At 39.4% G+C, this 13515-nt stretch overlaps 1 protein-coding gene across 1 annotated transcript; it reads right to left on the bottom strand.

The window, feature by feature from the left end:
- Positions 1 to 505: 505 nt before the first annotated feature.
- On the bottom strand, positions 506 to 8902 carry LOC115579730 (secretory carrier-associated membrane protein 5-like). Its single transcript, XM_030413340.1, has 7 exons — positions 8714 to 8902; positions 8213 to 8268; positions 6605 to 6724; positions 5099 to 5255; positions 3488 to 3589; positions 2461 to 2578; positions 506 to 2132 (listed from the first exon to the last, which is right to left on the bottom strand). The coding sequence occupies exons 2-7, from the start codon at positions 8217 to 8219 to the stop codon at positions 1953 to 1955; spliced, it is 684 nt and encodes a 227-aa protein (XP_030269200.1). The 5' UTR covers positions 8220 to 8268; positions 8714 to 8902; the 3' UTR covers positions 506 to 1952.
- Between the last annotated feature and the right edge of the window lie 4613 nt (positions 8903 to 13515).

Genomic DNA, 13515 nt, shown 5'->3' with positions numbered 1-13515 from the left:
CAGAACAAATATAAGTTACATATGACTACCATTTTGTTATCTTTTAAAAAAGATTCCTCACTGGATATAGGATCAGAAGTAAACAATAGTTGTGCCAGAGGTCAGAGAGAAACTCCAATAAAACCCCAGCTTGGTGGGAGGAGAGGGTGAGCAATGATCTGCCATTCACTACCAACTGTCCTTGAGCAAGGTTTTTTTACTCCCTGCTTGCTCCAAGTGGAGCTGCTTGGCTGCCAACAGGCGACCAATCCAAATGACCATGCAGTACCTGTCAATGTCATGTACATCACCACTAAAATAGAGCACACGTGTCGCAACATAACACAGCATTTGACATGTGTTTCAATGAGATTATCTTGATTTCCATAGTCCTCGTGCGGAGTGATGGGGAGGGAGAATATTCTTTGCACAGAGACAGAGAAATGGAGGAAAAGAGAGAAGCAGGAAATAGAAGGAACGACCATAAATACAGACTGTGATCTGTGAAGGATGAATGAAGGTAATCTTTACATGATGGAGCTTTTTATTTCATACTAAAACCATCAGTGCCTCCCTGTGGTCAGACAGCCACACAGCACGAGAGAAGTCATCTTTTAAACACACTGCATTTGACATCAACTAAATTGACATTCAGTACAAAACCCTCACATGTCTAATGAACGATAAGTGACTACAGCACATGGGTCACATATTCACTTGTATTTACATAGAACCGTTAACACTGATTTAATAGTTCTGTGATGTTTTCAATGTAAGGTGGACGAGTCACCATCAAAGAGTCAGTGTCAAGTAAGTTTAAATGTCCTGTTTCTATTCAAATTCAGCTGAACGCTTGCAATAACACTGTTTCTTATTGTAAGACAGGCAGACTTCCTTTCAACAGAGCAACATTTGATCATTTCACAGTGCAATCATTGATGAACTGCATAGAAATATGATGACATTTAGCTGAGGTCGAGTAGAGCAGCATTATTTCAAAGAAAGTTACAAAACTACATTTGATCTTTGGTTTAACTTCATTTAAAAAGACAAAAAAAAACTTTACGACCTAACCAATTCATCATTCTCATAGTGCATTGGTACATAAGTTAAATTATACTTATAATAATTGAATCTACATCACAACTTTAAGCAACATTATGTAAATTGATGACCTGTATGAATTGTATAACTTCAGTGAGAGGATAGAATCACAATGGTACGTACATGTTTTGCTTCTACATAATGTTGCTTTAAGTTACTGTACATAAATGCTTGTATTTTTCAAAATAAAAATTGCTACAACTGCTGGTCAACACAAAAATTACAGTAGACACAGCTCCCATGGAGCCACTAAAATAATAAACATTCAGAACTAGTTTCATTTCAACCACCCAAACAGAAAACAAAACATAACATACGAAATGATATAAAACACTACAAATAATCCGCCTGCCCTTTAAAGGTCCAGTGTGCAGGATGTAGTGACATCTAGCAGTTTGGTTGCAGGGTGCAATTGAGCTGCTGTAGAAACATGGCAGTAAAACATCATGGACCCCATATAAGAGGCTCACACTAAGGTAAAGAAAACGATAGAAAATATAAATGTTTCTCATACTTTTAGGTGATCACACACTAATGAAAACATAATTATGAATATTATATTAAATTTCTGCCAATTGACGCTCCCTAAATCCTACACAATGTACCTTTAATACATAAAGGCAAAACCAGCTTCGCACAGATGTTCAGACATATTAGCCAAATAATGAAATTGTCTGAAATCACTGACAATTCTGCTTCCAAATCAATGATTTCATAAAATTGTAAAAACCTGAACATGTTACACTTAGTGTGTCATTTCTGCTACATTTTGTAACTTAACAATCCATGATATTGTGGGAAATGGTCCGATCTTCCTAACCCTGGCATAACTGTCATGACATGACTTTGACACCTCTGTCTTAGAGAGGCTACACCTGGTTATCATTATATTGTGGGCTGGAGTACTGATCCTGCATGGCTCCAGACGCTGCACCCATGGCGGCCTGCTGGGCTGCTTGCTGGACGTGGGGGTTCTTCCAGGCTCCTGTGGTCCATTCCTCCTGAGCCTTGGACATGCTGGCCCCACTGCCACGGTAGTAGTTATGGATCTGCAGACAAAGTGTTGTGACAAGTTGTGACCAACAAGCCTTTATGGAGTTTAAAAGTTATGGACTTCTCTAAGTCTGTTTAGGGAAAACTGTGTTTAAGGTACACTGTTATTATTTTAAACAATGCTGCTTTGTTGACATAAGAGAAAAAAAATAATGAATCAATCTCAAATTCTGGACTGCAAAGGCCTATGACATTATTTTCTCCCGTGATAAAATAGATAATATGGAACCTCTGGCTAAAGAAAGCATGGAAGGCAATAACAGTAAATTGATTCAAACTGATTTCCCTGTATCTTTGTAAGGAAAATAAAAGTTACAGTCTTACCCTAGTGAGGGCAATGAAGGACAGTGAGGCCACTGCTGTGAACATGATTGTAGGGACCAACATGATCAGCGCAATCAAAATATTGTAGCTGAAGAAGGACATGGTAGCCAACCAACCACTGAAAAAGAGACAGATGACTAGTTACAAATTCCAATATAAAACGGATCATTTTCAGATGACAATCGCAACATGAACTATAACTGTCTGTTATCAGATTGTGTGTCTTCCTCGTCATGATACTCCCACTGGACATCTGGATGTTAAATGCCAGTAATTTCCGTGGACTTTAAGTGCTGCAATATAAAGTTTAAAAGTTTTATAGCTCATACATGGGGATATCCGATTGCACATGGTGACATTTATAAACTTTATGGAGGCTGTCATAATATTAATTTCTGATCATCAGGCTGAGTCCGGTGACATTTTGAGGATCTCTTTAACAGCCTCTCAAGATCTAATAACAGGACCATCATTAAAGTTATATGAGGGCAATTTCTGATGTTCCATCACTGTCATGTTAATGAAAGTAGAGAACAAGGTCTTTAAAGAACACCACCACACTGGACACGGAAATGTTTCATTCAAATGTACATTTTGTAGTCTTATTAAAACAACTTCTGATTGTTAATGTTAGCTTTTGTTGCATAAAGATTAATTAGTAACGTTTATAATTGCTGGTAGAATTATCTGTGAACTTTAGTTATGACTCGTACATGAGCTGCAGCACAGACTGAGTAGGGAATCTGTGCCTTACACTTACTTGAGAATTCATTTTTTATCTAACTTTACTACATGTATTTCAAAAGGAATGAATACAGGTAGATCATAGTAGGCAGTAGTCTCTTTGTGAGCAAATTTCAAGGACTCAACATAAAATGAAATCCTTTATATGAAAGATCGATAAACATGCAAAAAATTCGGATTCTAAACCTTTTGTGCTGAATATTGCGAGTAAATTGTAAGTCATTTCAAAAACTACTCCAAGTAAACATTTTCCACGCGCCATCCATCGTTCTATGACGCTTACCAAACTCCCCATCCAGGGATGCCGATGCACTGGATGATGCTGATGCCGACTTGTGCCATGAAGACAAAAAAGAACTGCATGAAGTTGAAGGAGCTGTCACTCCTAAAGAAAAAGGAAAAGATAAAGAAATATTTCCAAACGCAAACAGAATGCATACTCCTTTCTGTGTAGAGTTTGCATGTTCTCTCAGTGTCTGAGTGGGTTTTCTCTACCATCCTTCCACAGTCCAAAGACATGAAGGCTGATTCTAAATTGTCCTTAAGTGTGAATGTGAGCGTGACTTTGTGTCAGCGCTGTGATGAACACGTGTACGCAATGTCAGCTTGGATCGGCTCCAGCCCCTCACAACCCTCCGAAGGATAAGCCGTTAAAGATAACGGATGGATCTTGTGTAATGTTATTCATGTCATCTATGAATTTAAATAGGTCATTCCCATGCTACACCACTTATGTTCAGGAATCCAAGTGCTCAAAATTTCCAGGTTGATTCGCAGCCAATCACGATGAAACTATGTCATCACATGCCTTTCAAACAATGACACAACTTCTCCCACATCTGCCTCTCTGTAGGGATGCTAACACGCCCATTGATGGTCAAGTCAGAGGACCGTGCTAGACTGCGGGTTTCTCACCCTGCCGCGGTTCTTTGGTCAGTCCACACTGGCGTTAATTTGTCAGTCTGGGTGTCAAGGAGTGGCCAAACTGTGTCAGCATCCTCCCCTGCTGCTGCACTCTGATAACAATGAGACAGACGGCGGAACCAGCACTCTCCCTCCACGGCTGTGTGCTACTGCTTTACTTTCCCCTCTGTCGGTAATGACTCCTTTCTCCTCCAAGGAGCTGTTACGTGCTTCTACGAGCCGATACCCTGATATTCACCAGAGTGAAGGGCAACATCCCACATTTTGCATCCGTGCATCATCGACTGTGCTGGAAGAAAACCTCTCTGCCAGGAAGGCTGTGCATGTCGCACACAGACGCTAAAGGGAACCTGTGCATCTGTATGACAGGGCCCAGAGGCGTGACAAAACAGGTAATGAGCTTCTCCATACATTTAACACGGCTCCAAACAAACTTTTAGTTTGACCAAGTTTTTCATTTAGTTACACCAGCACATCATGGATGCGCCCAATAACACATTTTAATTCAATTTCTTAACACATTATGTAAATGATGTAAACAGAAAAAAAAAATACATGTTTTTTTCAAGAAGTTTAGGTTTAAAACTGCTTTCTTGTGCCTTAATGTTTAGTTGCACTTGACAGGTTTTTGGATGCAGGTGCCACCACAATAGTCACACCTTGGAGCCCTGATACAACAATTTCAGACAGACAGCAGTGAGAGGAAACTGTCCTGTCCCAAATTGAACTCAAACTCGAACAGATTTTCAGTGTGTGGAGATTTTATGAAATGAGGCCAAACCTAAAAAACATAATTGAAAGGCTAAAGGCATAACCACACTGGCTGTGTCAATAGATATGATGGCATCATTTTCGACATAATTACTTTGATGCTTTATACTACAACAACTGTGCCAGCACAGTGCAGCAACACAAAACCCCACTGTACAATGAGGTGATGACAAAGCAATATTTTAAATGTCTGACTTACTTGAAGGCCTTGTAGATGGCCCTGAACCAACAGACGTAAGAGCAGGGAGTGAACATGATGAGCCAGATGATAGCCAGTCCAAAGTTGGTCACGCCACCTCCACCAAACATCCATGCAAAGCAGCCGATGAGATTCACCGCGAGAGTAGCACTGTTCACTGAGACCAAAACAGACATACTGTCATTCAGGCATAGATGCAGAAGAAAGTATCTATTGGGGTACACAGACATGCACATGCAAAAAGGAGATCTGAAAATGGATATGAAAGCAGGCACATTAACATAACGTGAAATATGAAATTGCAGTGCTTGACTCACAAGATGGCTGGTGATCCCTGAATAGGCTTTCCGGGATATCTTTTTCTAATTCTCAGTGATGTTATGAGGCTACAGTACTCCCCGCTTAAGTTGCACTTAATTCTAATTGGAGCACTGTGCTTCAGTCGCATCTTTCTTCTCTAAACTAGCAGAGAAGGCCAATCAGCTTCAAAAGTCGGTCTATAGAGAAAATGCAGAGTGCTTTACAAGAGAATTATGAGGCCAAACACAGCTGCAACATGACGGCTATTAAGGAACACAGTCGGGTTCTTAAATACACGACAGAACAAACGTTGGCTTCAAATGATTTTCACACATGCAGTGAAATAAACAAATGCATCTATGTACAGATTCAATGGTATAGAAAGCACAGTTCATGCCATGCCAGCACATTGTAGCATATGGCAAACGGCAAAGCCGAATGAAAGAAAAAGTGATGCAGAAAATTGCTACAGAGGGAAAGAAGTAACAGCACAACCAACAGCAGATTGGGACTTTGAATACCTGCTTATGGTTATTGTTTAGCAGAAAAGAACACGCCTGTGGAAAGAAAAGTGTTTGGATGAAATGAGAGTCAGAATCAGTTGCAGCCCCTGCATCCACACCCCAGTTCACCTTTGTTTTAGTTATTTTCACATTACCCTTTGGTTAATTGGCGTATTGCCCTATCCCTCAGTGCTGTTCCTAACATGCCTTCATGGACGGGCTGGGAGCTTCCAGACTGGAGTAATATCACAAACATCATTGTACTGCTTGTTTATGGTGTCATAAACTTTGATGAAAGTGCTTCTGGCAAAAATTGTTTAACACAATTTCAATGTTAACTGCCCGGCTCAAACCAAGGCCATCTGGTCAGTGCTATGAGTCATCAGCAAATAAACCAGTCAGGATAACAGCCAATAAAAAACTCTTTTTGGACCAAAGGGACCCTTGTAAACCATTGCCCTTCTGTTACATACTTCTTATCATGAGTTAACAACAGAGGGGAAGACTGTTTATGGGACCTCCAGGAAACTTCTGATGATTTTCTTTCTCTTTTCAAGGCTTCTGTTGTTTTATTGGAGAGTCGGGCAGCCTCTGCAGAGTAAGTCAGCATAAAGTTTCATAGCTGAAACTGAAGTTTATACTGTGGCCTGATGCAAGGATAATGTAACATTCTACTCTCATAACATCACTTTGAAGCACTTACACATCCACAGGTGGTACATTTTCTTGCACATGCCGCGGTGCTGCTCAGGGATCTCCTCAAAGTCCTGGTAGAAGCAGGGCCTGAGTGGGATGAATCCCGGCAGCGGGGGGAAGTTGGGCTCTGAGACAAAGGGTTACATAACAGTTAGATTGCATTTGGCTTCAAGTCTTTAAGTTGTAAGTACTTTATAGTCAGATGCACAACGATTACAGTGAAGCAGTCATTAGGAATTAAATGTTTAGATATCATTGCTCTTACAGATATGTATAAAAACAAATATTTATAAAGAGAAATCACAGAAGCAGAACAAAATCGAATGAGAATATAAGACAGAAAATAGTGCATTTGCTAAAATATAGAGAGACAATCAGCGATTTGGACTCAAGTCACTGTTTTGATGACTTTCAACTTTACTTGACAGAAAATAAATTGACTTCAGACTCGACTTGGACTTGGAAGTTAAAGGATCTTGACTTGACTTAAGGAAATGATGAGTGGGATGACTTCTCAGTGTTTCTGAGTTTATTTTTTCAGTTTGTTTTCTTCTTTAGTTTGGCCATTATTATTTCATTGTTCAAAAGTCATGGGGAAGTCACTATTTAGATTGAGAAGAAATTAAAAACTTAATAAGCTTTTATGAATGAATTTGTTTTTTATTGAATATCGATTACAACATTATAAGTATAATACACATTTAATTAATTCTATTATTTTATAACTCTATTCAACAGGTACTAATACCATGTCTTTGATAGAGAACTGATTCTGCAGGTAGGACTGGTGACTGGTGTGACCTGACCTGGGACTTGAGTTAAAGGATAAGTTCACCTGAAAAGTAAAATGCTGTCATTATCCACTAAATCTCAATCCGATGGAAAGACATGTGATGTGTCATAGTCCACAAGAATTCTTCTAAACAACTGAAGTAGATGAGGCTCCACACAGCACTTATCCATAAACCCTGAGATCCCAAACTGAATAAATAGCCTAACAGTTGTGATGTATAAACACCTAATAAACAGGTTACAAAATACTGCAAAGGTATTATGTAAGGCTGCACGATATGGTCAAAAAGTGATATTGCAATTAATATAACAGATATTGCAATCGCGATATAATTCATCATCATTATGGATGATAAAAATATAAAGTCAAATCATGATGATGTGGCATGTCTCTGCCAAACAAACATGTCTTTACTAAATCTGGAGAACAAGCTTTGTAGGCCAGAGCATCTCTGCAGCACTACATAAATGTCATTAAAACACCTCAACACAGTTCTTGCAATTTCGGATATTGCACTTTGTCATATTGCGATTATTTTGTGATTACATTTACGACATTTTAACAGATGCTTTTGTCCAAAGCAACTTACAGTAATTCATACATACAATCATACACTGATGGAGGTGGCTGCTATGCAAGGTGTCGACCAGCACATCAGGAGCAGTTTGGGGTTCAGTATCTTGAATCAAGTATCACTTACACTTTGACATGCAGACCAGGGGAATTAAACCAGCGACCTTCCGATAAAAGGACACGCCTAATCATGTAGTACTGAACACTGATATACAAACAGGTTGCAAACAGTGCTTTGTGATCACTGACCTGCCATGTAGATGAAGTGTGGAGCTTGTCAGATTTCCTTCCTCAGTCTCTTGAACCTGTTGGATAAGTGAAAACTGGATGTTAGGACTTGTTGACATGTTTAAATACATATATATATATTCATACATATGGTGGTTTGTAATGACTTGTGTGTACAGGCCACAGGTGTTACTGGACCATCACCTGGAGGACACACTCCATAGGAAGGAACAGTTTAACGGTAAGCTAAGCGTCGACACACTCTGCCGGGGGATTTAACGTGTGAGCCCTCCAGACACCGACTCAGTGCTGCTGAGAAGATTTGAACCACTGAATCCTTCCGGTTTCATTGAAGCCACTACACACTGACACACATACACACACGCTCGCAGCACTACACTCCGCTAGCTAAAACAAGCTAGCGTACCTGTCGGTGCAGTTGGTGACAGTTGGACATTTTCACAGAGAGCTGGCTATCATACACAGGAATTACGGCTTCCGTAGGAAACATAATCTTCTTACCTTCTCCGGAGAGCAGCCGCCTCTCAGTTTTACAGTCCTCAGTCTTCACTAGGAAAGCGTCAGAAACGTGTCGGATAGTAGAAACACTTCCACCAGGTCGATATCTGCAAATAAAACTAATACCCTGTTATTACAACCTACTTTCTTCTGTCTTTCTATGACCGGAGCAGTAAATCCCGACTATCCTGATTCTCGACCAATCAGCGTGCTCCACTCAGCTGTCACTTTGATAAAGACCAATAGGCGGATTACTCTAATCCTGACGTTGCACTGTTGACCAATCAGCGTTGAGCTCTCTCTGTCCAAGGTGCTGAATCTGGCCCGCCGACCGAGGCAAGCAGCGTGGCGTTAAACTGCACTCAGCCTCACAACACCATCATGGAGTCTGTAACAAGCTATCATTATGTAGTTAAGTCAGCAGCAGCTCCTGTATGAAGGCTGCAGTGTAGAAATAAATGAAAAACGACAAGTTTATTCTAAGTTTGACTAGAGAACAGCAGAAATATTAGAAATAAATGGCTGCTGTGGTCCAAATAGATTATAGGCTAGTAAATCATTTCCTTTACATTGTATTTAATATAAACACTGTCTGGCCATTTATTCTGTCTTTACAAAGATCATAAGTTTTAGAAAAAAAAATGTGATATATGTCTGATATATTAGTGGTTATTGCATTTTATTTGCTTAATTTGTCTGTCTTGTACTGTTTGGTATTATGTCCTGTGAAGCACCTTTGCAACCTTTGGTTGTGTAATGTGCTATGGAAAAACATTTTGTTATTGTTTTTATTATTGTTATTATGATAAAGGGGAAGTTGCATGTTTTGTGTGATAGGTCATCAGTATATTTCTGTTTCTTCTCTGTATCTTTTGCAGTTGTATTGCTGCTTTATGAGAATTATAATAACTATATTAACATTGAGTACCGTTTTTCTCTGCAGGACTCATCAGCATCCGAACACATAGGCTTTCCCACTAGTTAATAATAATAATAGTTTATTTTTTATCATTATCAGAGTGCCTTGGACTTTCATAGACCAATACTATGGGTGTCTATTAAAAGTAAGCTGGACAGTCACTGTTTCCTATTTGTGCTCTATAATAGGTCTATAATTAGTCCTGATTGACTGTCAGAGAGGTATTAATTTAACTAAATTACATTTTTGTAGTTTTCAGTGGTGCTGAACAACACAATGTCGTACACTTTTACTTTGTTTATATTTGGCGGACCCTGCCACATTTCCATCTTAAAACAGTGTTCTGGGGATCTTATTTTCCTTAGTTTGTATAATAACAACATTAATATTATAAGTATTAAAATTCTGAGTTTCAATTTCTCCTACATAACTACATAGTGCCCTGTATAACAGAGGGGCAGAATATTAGAGAAACAATCCAATATAACTCCAGTACAACACCACCAACCACTGTGACCTCAATTATGAAATTGAAATTAAAAATCAAATTAAAATGAAGTCACCACTGAGTTTATATTCAAATTAGTAGCAAAGCCCATGGCCCAAACCTTAAATAGGACTTGGGTTACTTTCTGAACTAAATAAGAAGGTGACTCCGGCTCTCCAGCAGGGGCCGCTGTTTCACTGCAGTGAGAGGCTCTGATAGGAAAAGTGTTTCTCGGTTGATGCCACAGGAAACTATTCCTTAGCAGGGAACTCACTTGTTGGCATACATTTGCTTGGCTAACTACGAAGAACATGTTTTTCCATTTAGTTAGTAGCCTCAATGAAGTTGCACTGATTCATTCAGTATCAGGGAGTCACATGACAAGTCCGGTGGAGTACAGCAGGTCTAGCAGCTGATTAACTTTGTGGCTGGTGTGATAAGCATACAGTGGGGTCCAAAAGTCTGGTAATATTAGTCAAGATACTTCAAGATATGCTATACTATTTTTTTTCCCCCAGTACAAATGATGACATCAACTAAACCAATTGGGACAAAAGAAAGATCTTTTGAAAAAACATTTCTTGCATGGACTCCACAAGTTTATGTAAGACCTGCTGATTTATGTTATCCCAGCATGACTTGACAGTCTCCCAACAACGCTTCTTGTGATGTTGAACAATGCTTCACCAGCTCAGTCTTTATGGGCTTCCACACGTGTCCAACGGGGTTGAGGTCAGGTGACTGGGGAGGAAAGTCAACGACAGTCAGGAATCCTTGGTTTTCTTTGGTCTTCCAGTGGTTCAGTCAAAAGCTTTGAGGTGTGTTTGGGCTCATTATCCTGCTGCTTTATCCATCTGGGTGTATCAAGTGTCTGAAGAATGGAGCGGTACCTCTCCTCAGTCAGACTGGAGTCCTTTCTGTGGAGGAGTCCAACTTCACTGTTGGTTGAACACACACATTTTATCTCCTGTTCGCCTTTGTATGTACATTCATTTCTGACCTTCAGAAATTTCAAACTTGAATTCATCGATAAATAGAACATCTTTTATCATCCACTGTGAATTGCAGGTATTGTCTAAGTCATTCTGGTATTTCTTAGCCCACCTGAAGCCTTTGGCCTTGTTTCACCTCAAGTGGTTTAGAAACTGCTACTTGTCTTCTGAGACACTGCAGGACAGCGTTCTCCTGACAGACCGACTGCTGATTGGAGTCTGTATCGGTGATGAAGGTGCTTTTCTGACTCTAAGGGAACTAAGCTTCGTGTATTGATCCTCCGATGGTGTGGTCATGCTTTGGATACAATTGATCGAGTTTCTGCAAAGTGTTTTAGTTCCTTTCACTGCCCACCTAGAAACCTTTAGTCTAGCTATGATTTGACCCTGAAGAAGCCCCTCTTTGTATAGATAAAGACCTTTAGTAATACCAGAGGAAATCCTTATGGCAGATAATGCACAGAACTTAGCAACTGATGTCTGACACTTGCACTCAATGAAAGAATGTGCTAACTGTCTTATTATTAGTTTTAAGTGACACAAACAAAGACTTTCAACATGATCGCAGATGTTTGGACCCCACAGCAAATACAACTAAACAGAAACTAAAATATCAATGGAAGTAAAATAACACCTAATTTATCAATTACCAAATCCGCAAGGTACGTGGTTGGTCAATTTTATTACCAATTTTCATTTATATTGCCTCAGTAACACATTCACTGTCATGGTTTAGTTTTTTTGGTTAGTTATTTCCTGTTTTACTTTGTAGATTATATCCTTTTGGGTTTTTACTTTCCACATCCTGTCTTTGTCTGTTTTCCCGACATTTTGTCCGTGTACACCAGTGTGTCATTTGTTCATTAGCCTTCGTGCATTAAAGTCTGTGTTTTCCCTTCGTCTGTTTTCGTCCTCAAATCAGTCCTGTGTTTCCTGCATCTGCTGTGTTCCTGTGCCTGTTCCCCGGTCCTCCCGTGCCCCCTTGTGTTCCCACCTTGGCTTCTCCTTGGCTTCTGGTTTGTCTCCAGCTACTGCATGCCTTGTATTAGTCGTATTTTCATTTGCCATCTATTAGTTGCCATTTTTATTGCTCACACTTATTGATTTTGGACGACAGCTCATTAAAACACGCTTTTCAAAGCTCGTTTTCAATCTGCCTGCCTCGCTGCGTATTGTGTTTGAGTCCCTTTTTTCTGTGACTGAATGGCATTTACAGTGTCAAGTAAGCCTTATAAGAAGAGAATATTCTCTGACTTTTAAATCCTTAGTGTCAAGGTCCATTGGTTGGCAATAACCTTGCCAACACAGACAGGTTTATGATATATTATCTCACGATTTGACAAAATCTGGACAAAACAAAACAAAAGACAGTTTTTCTCTGGGAGTTATTGATGCATCCTGATCAGCCCATGTGGATTTTGCAGCGTCATCAATTAACCCAATGCAACAGAAAGTGCATCACAATAACAATGAGGAATTAGCCATTCATTTTAGTGATATCAATGTAAATGAAGATTATATAGTCCTCCAGGAGTTGTTTTCTGCAGATTTTTATTCATTCCACGCATGTCCACAACAGTCTAGACCTGAAACAGAGGTTTCACTTTGCTCACAGGAAGCAATAATTTACTCCACTTCACCAAAAAATAAGAATTAATGAAGTTATTCACATGCTAATACACCGACTTGAATGATGAAATCAACTGTAATTGCAAGGTGCCCCGACACAAAGAGCAGGAAGAAGCAATTTGGATTGTAATTGGCTCTCAGCAACCTTCTTCTCTGTCACAAATACTTCTGCAATTAAAGTTAATAGAGTGGCACGACTGAAGTTACAAGACAGGACAAACTGCTTTAATGTGTCGGTTTAAATTCTCAATCATCGACCGTCTTCTGTTGACACTCAGCAGCTGAGCCGCAGCGAAAGTGGTTTAAGCAACTCGGTCGAGGTCATCTGATCGGAAGAAAATAAATACTAGATTACGTTTACGTGATCGTCAAACTGAACAGTAACTTTTTAGAATAAAGTTAATATATTTACTTATTCCCATATTATTCATTTACCCTTGAATTGCTTTTGTTAATAATGTACTTTTTTTCTTTATGTTGAAACTGAAATCTAATTCCCTCACGATGATATATCAAATTCCAGTTTTAAGATGCTCGTCGACTCATCTTCGTTGAAAGTAAAGACATTCTGATAGTCAGAATCAAAAACACGAGGACTGGCAGAAATGTTCATCTGTCTGACTGAACTCTCATGAACTCTCGCATTTCAGAGTCTTCTGTTGAAATAACAATTTCTTTTAGGGCGTATTACTCTTCCCAGGGTGTAATCATTAATACACAATGATTAAACATTGAATGACATCTGAAAATGTGTGTGATGAGTGTGTGCGGAGAGCAG

The sequence above is a fragment of the Sparus aurata genome, chromosome 4 (genome assembly GCF_900880675.1).
Source record: "Sparus aurata chromosome 4, fSpaAur1.1, whole genome shotgun sequence".
Lineage (NCBI taxonomy): Eukaryota > Metazoa > Chordata > Actinopteri > Spariformes > Sparidae > Sparus > Sparus aurata.
The sequence above is the reverse complement of the archived record's forward strand: the minus strand, read 5'-3'. Positions and strand labels throughout refer to the sequence as shown.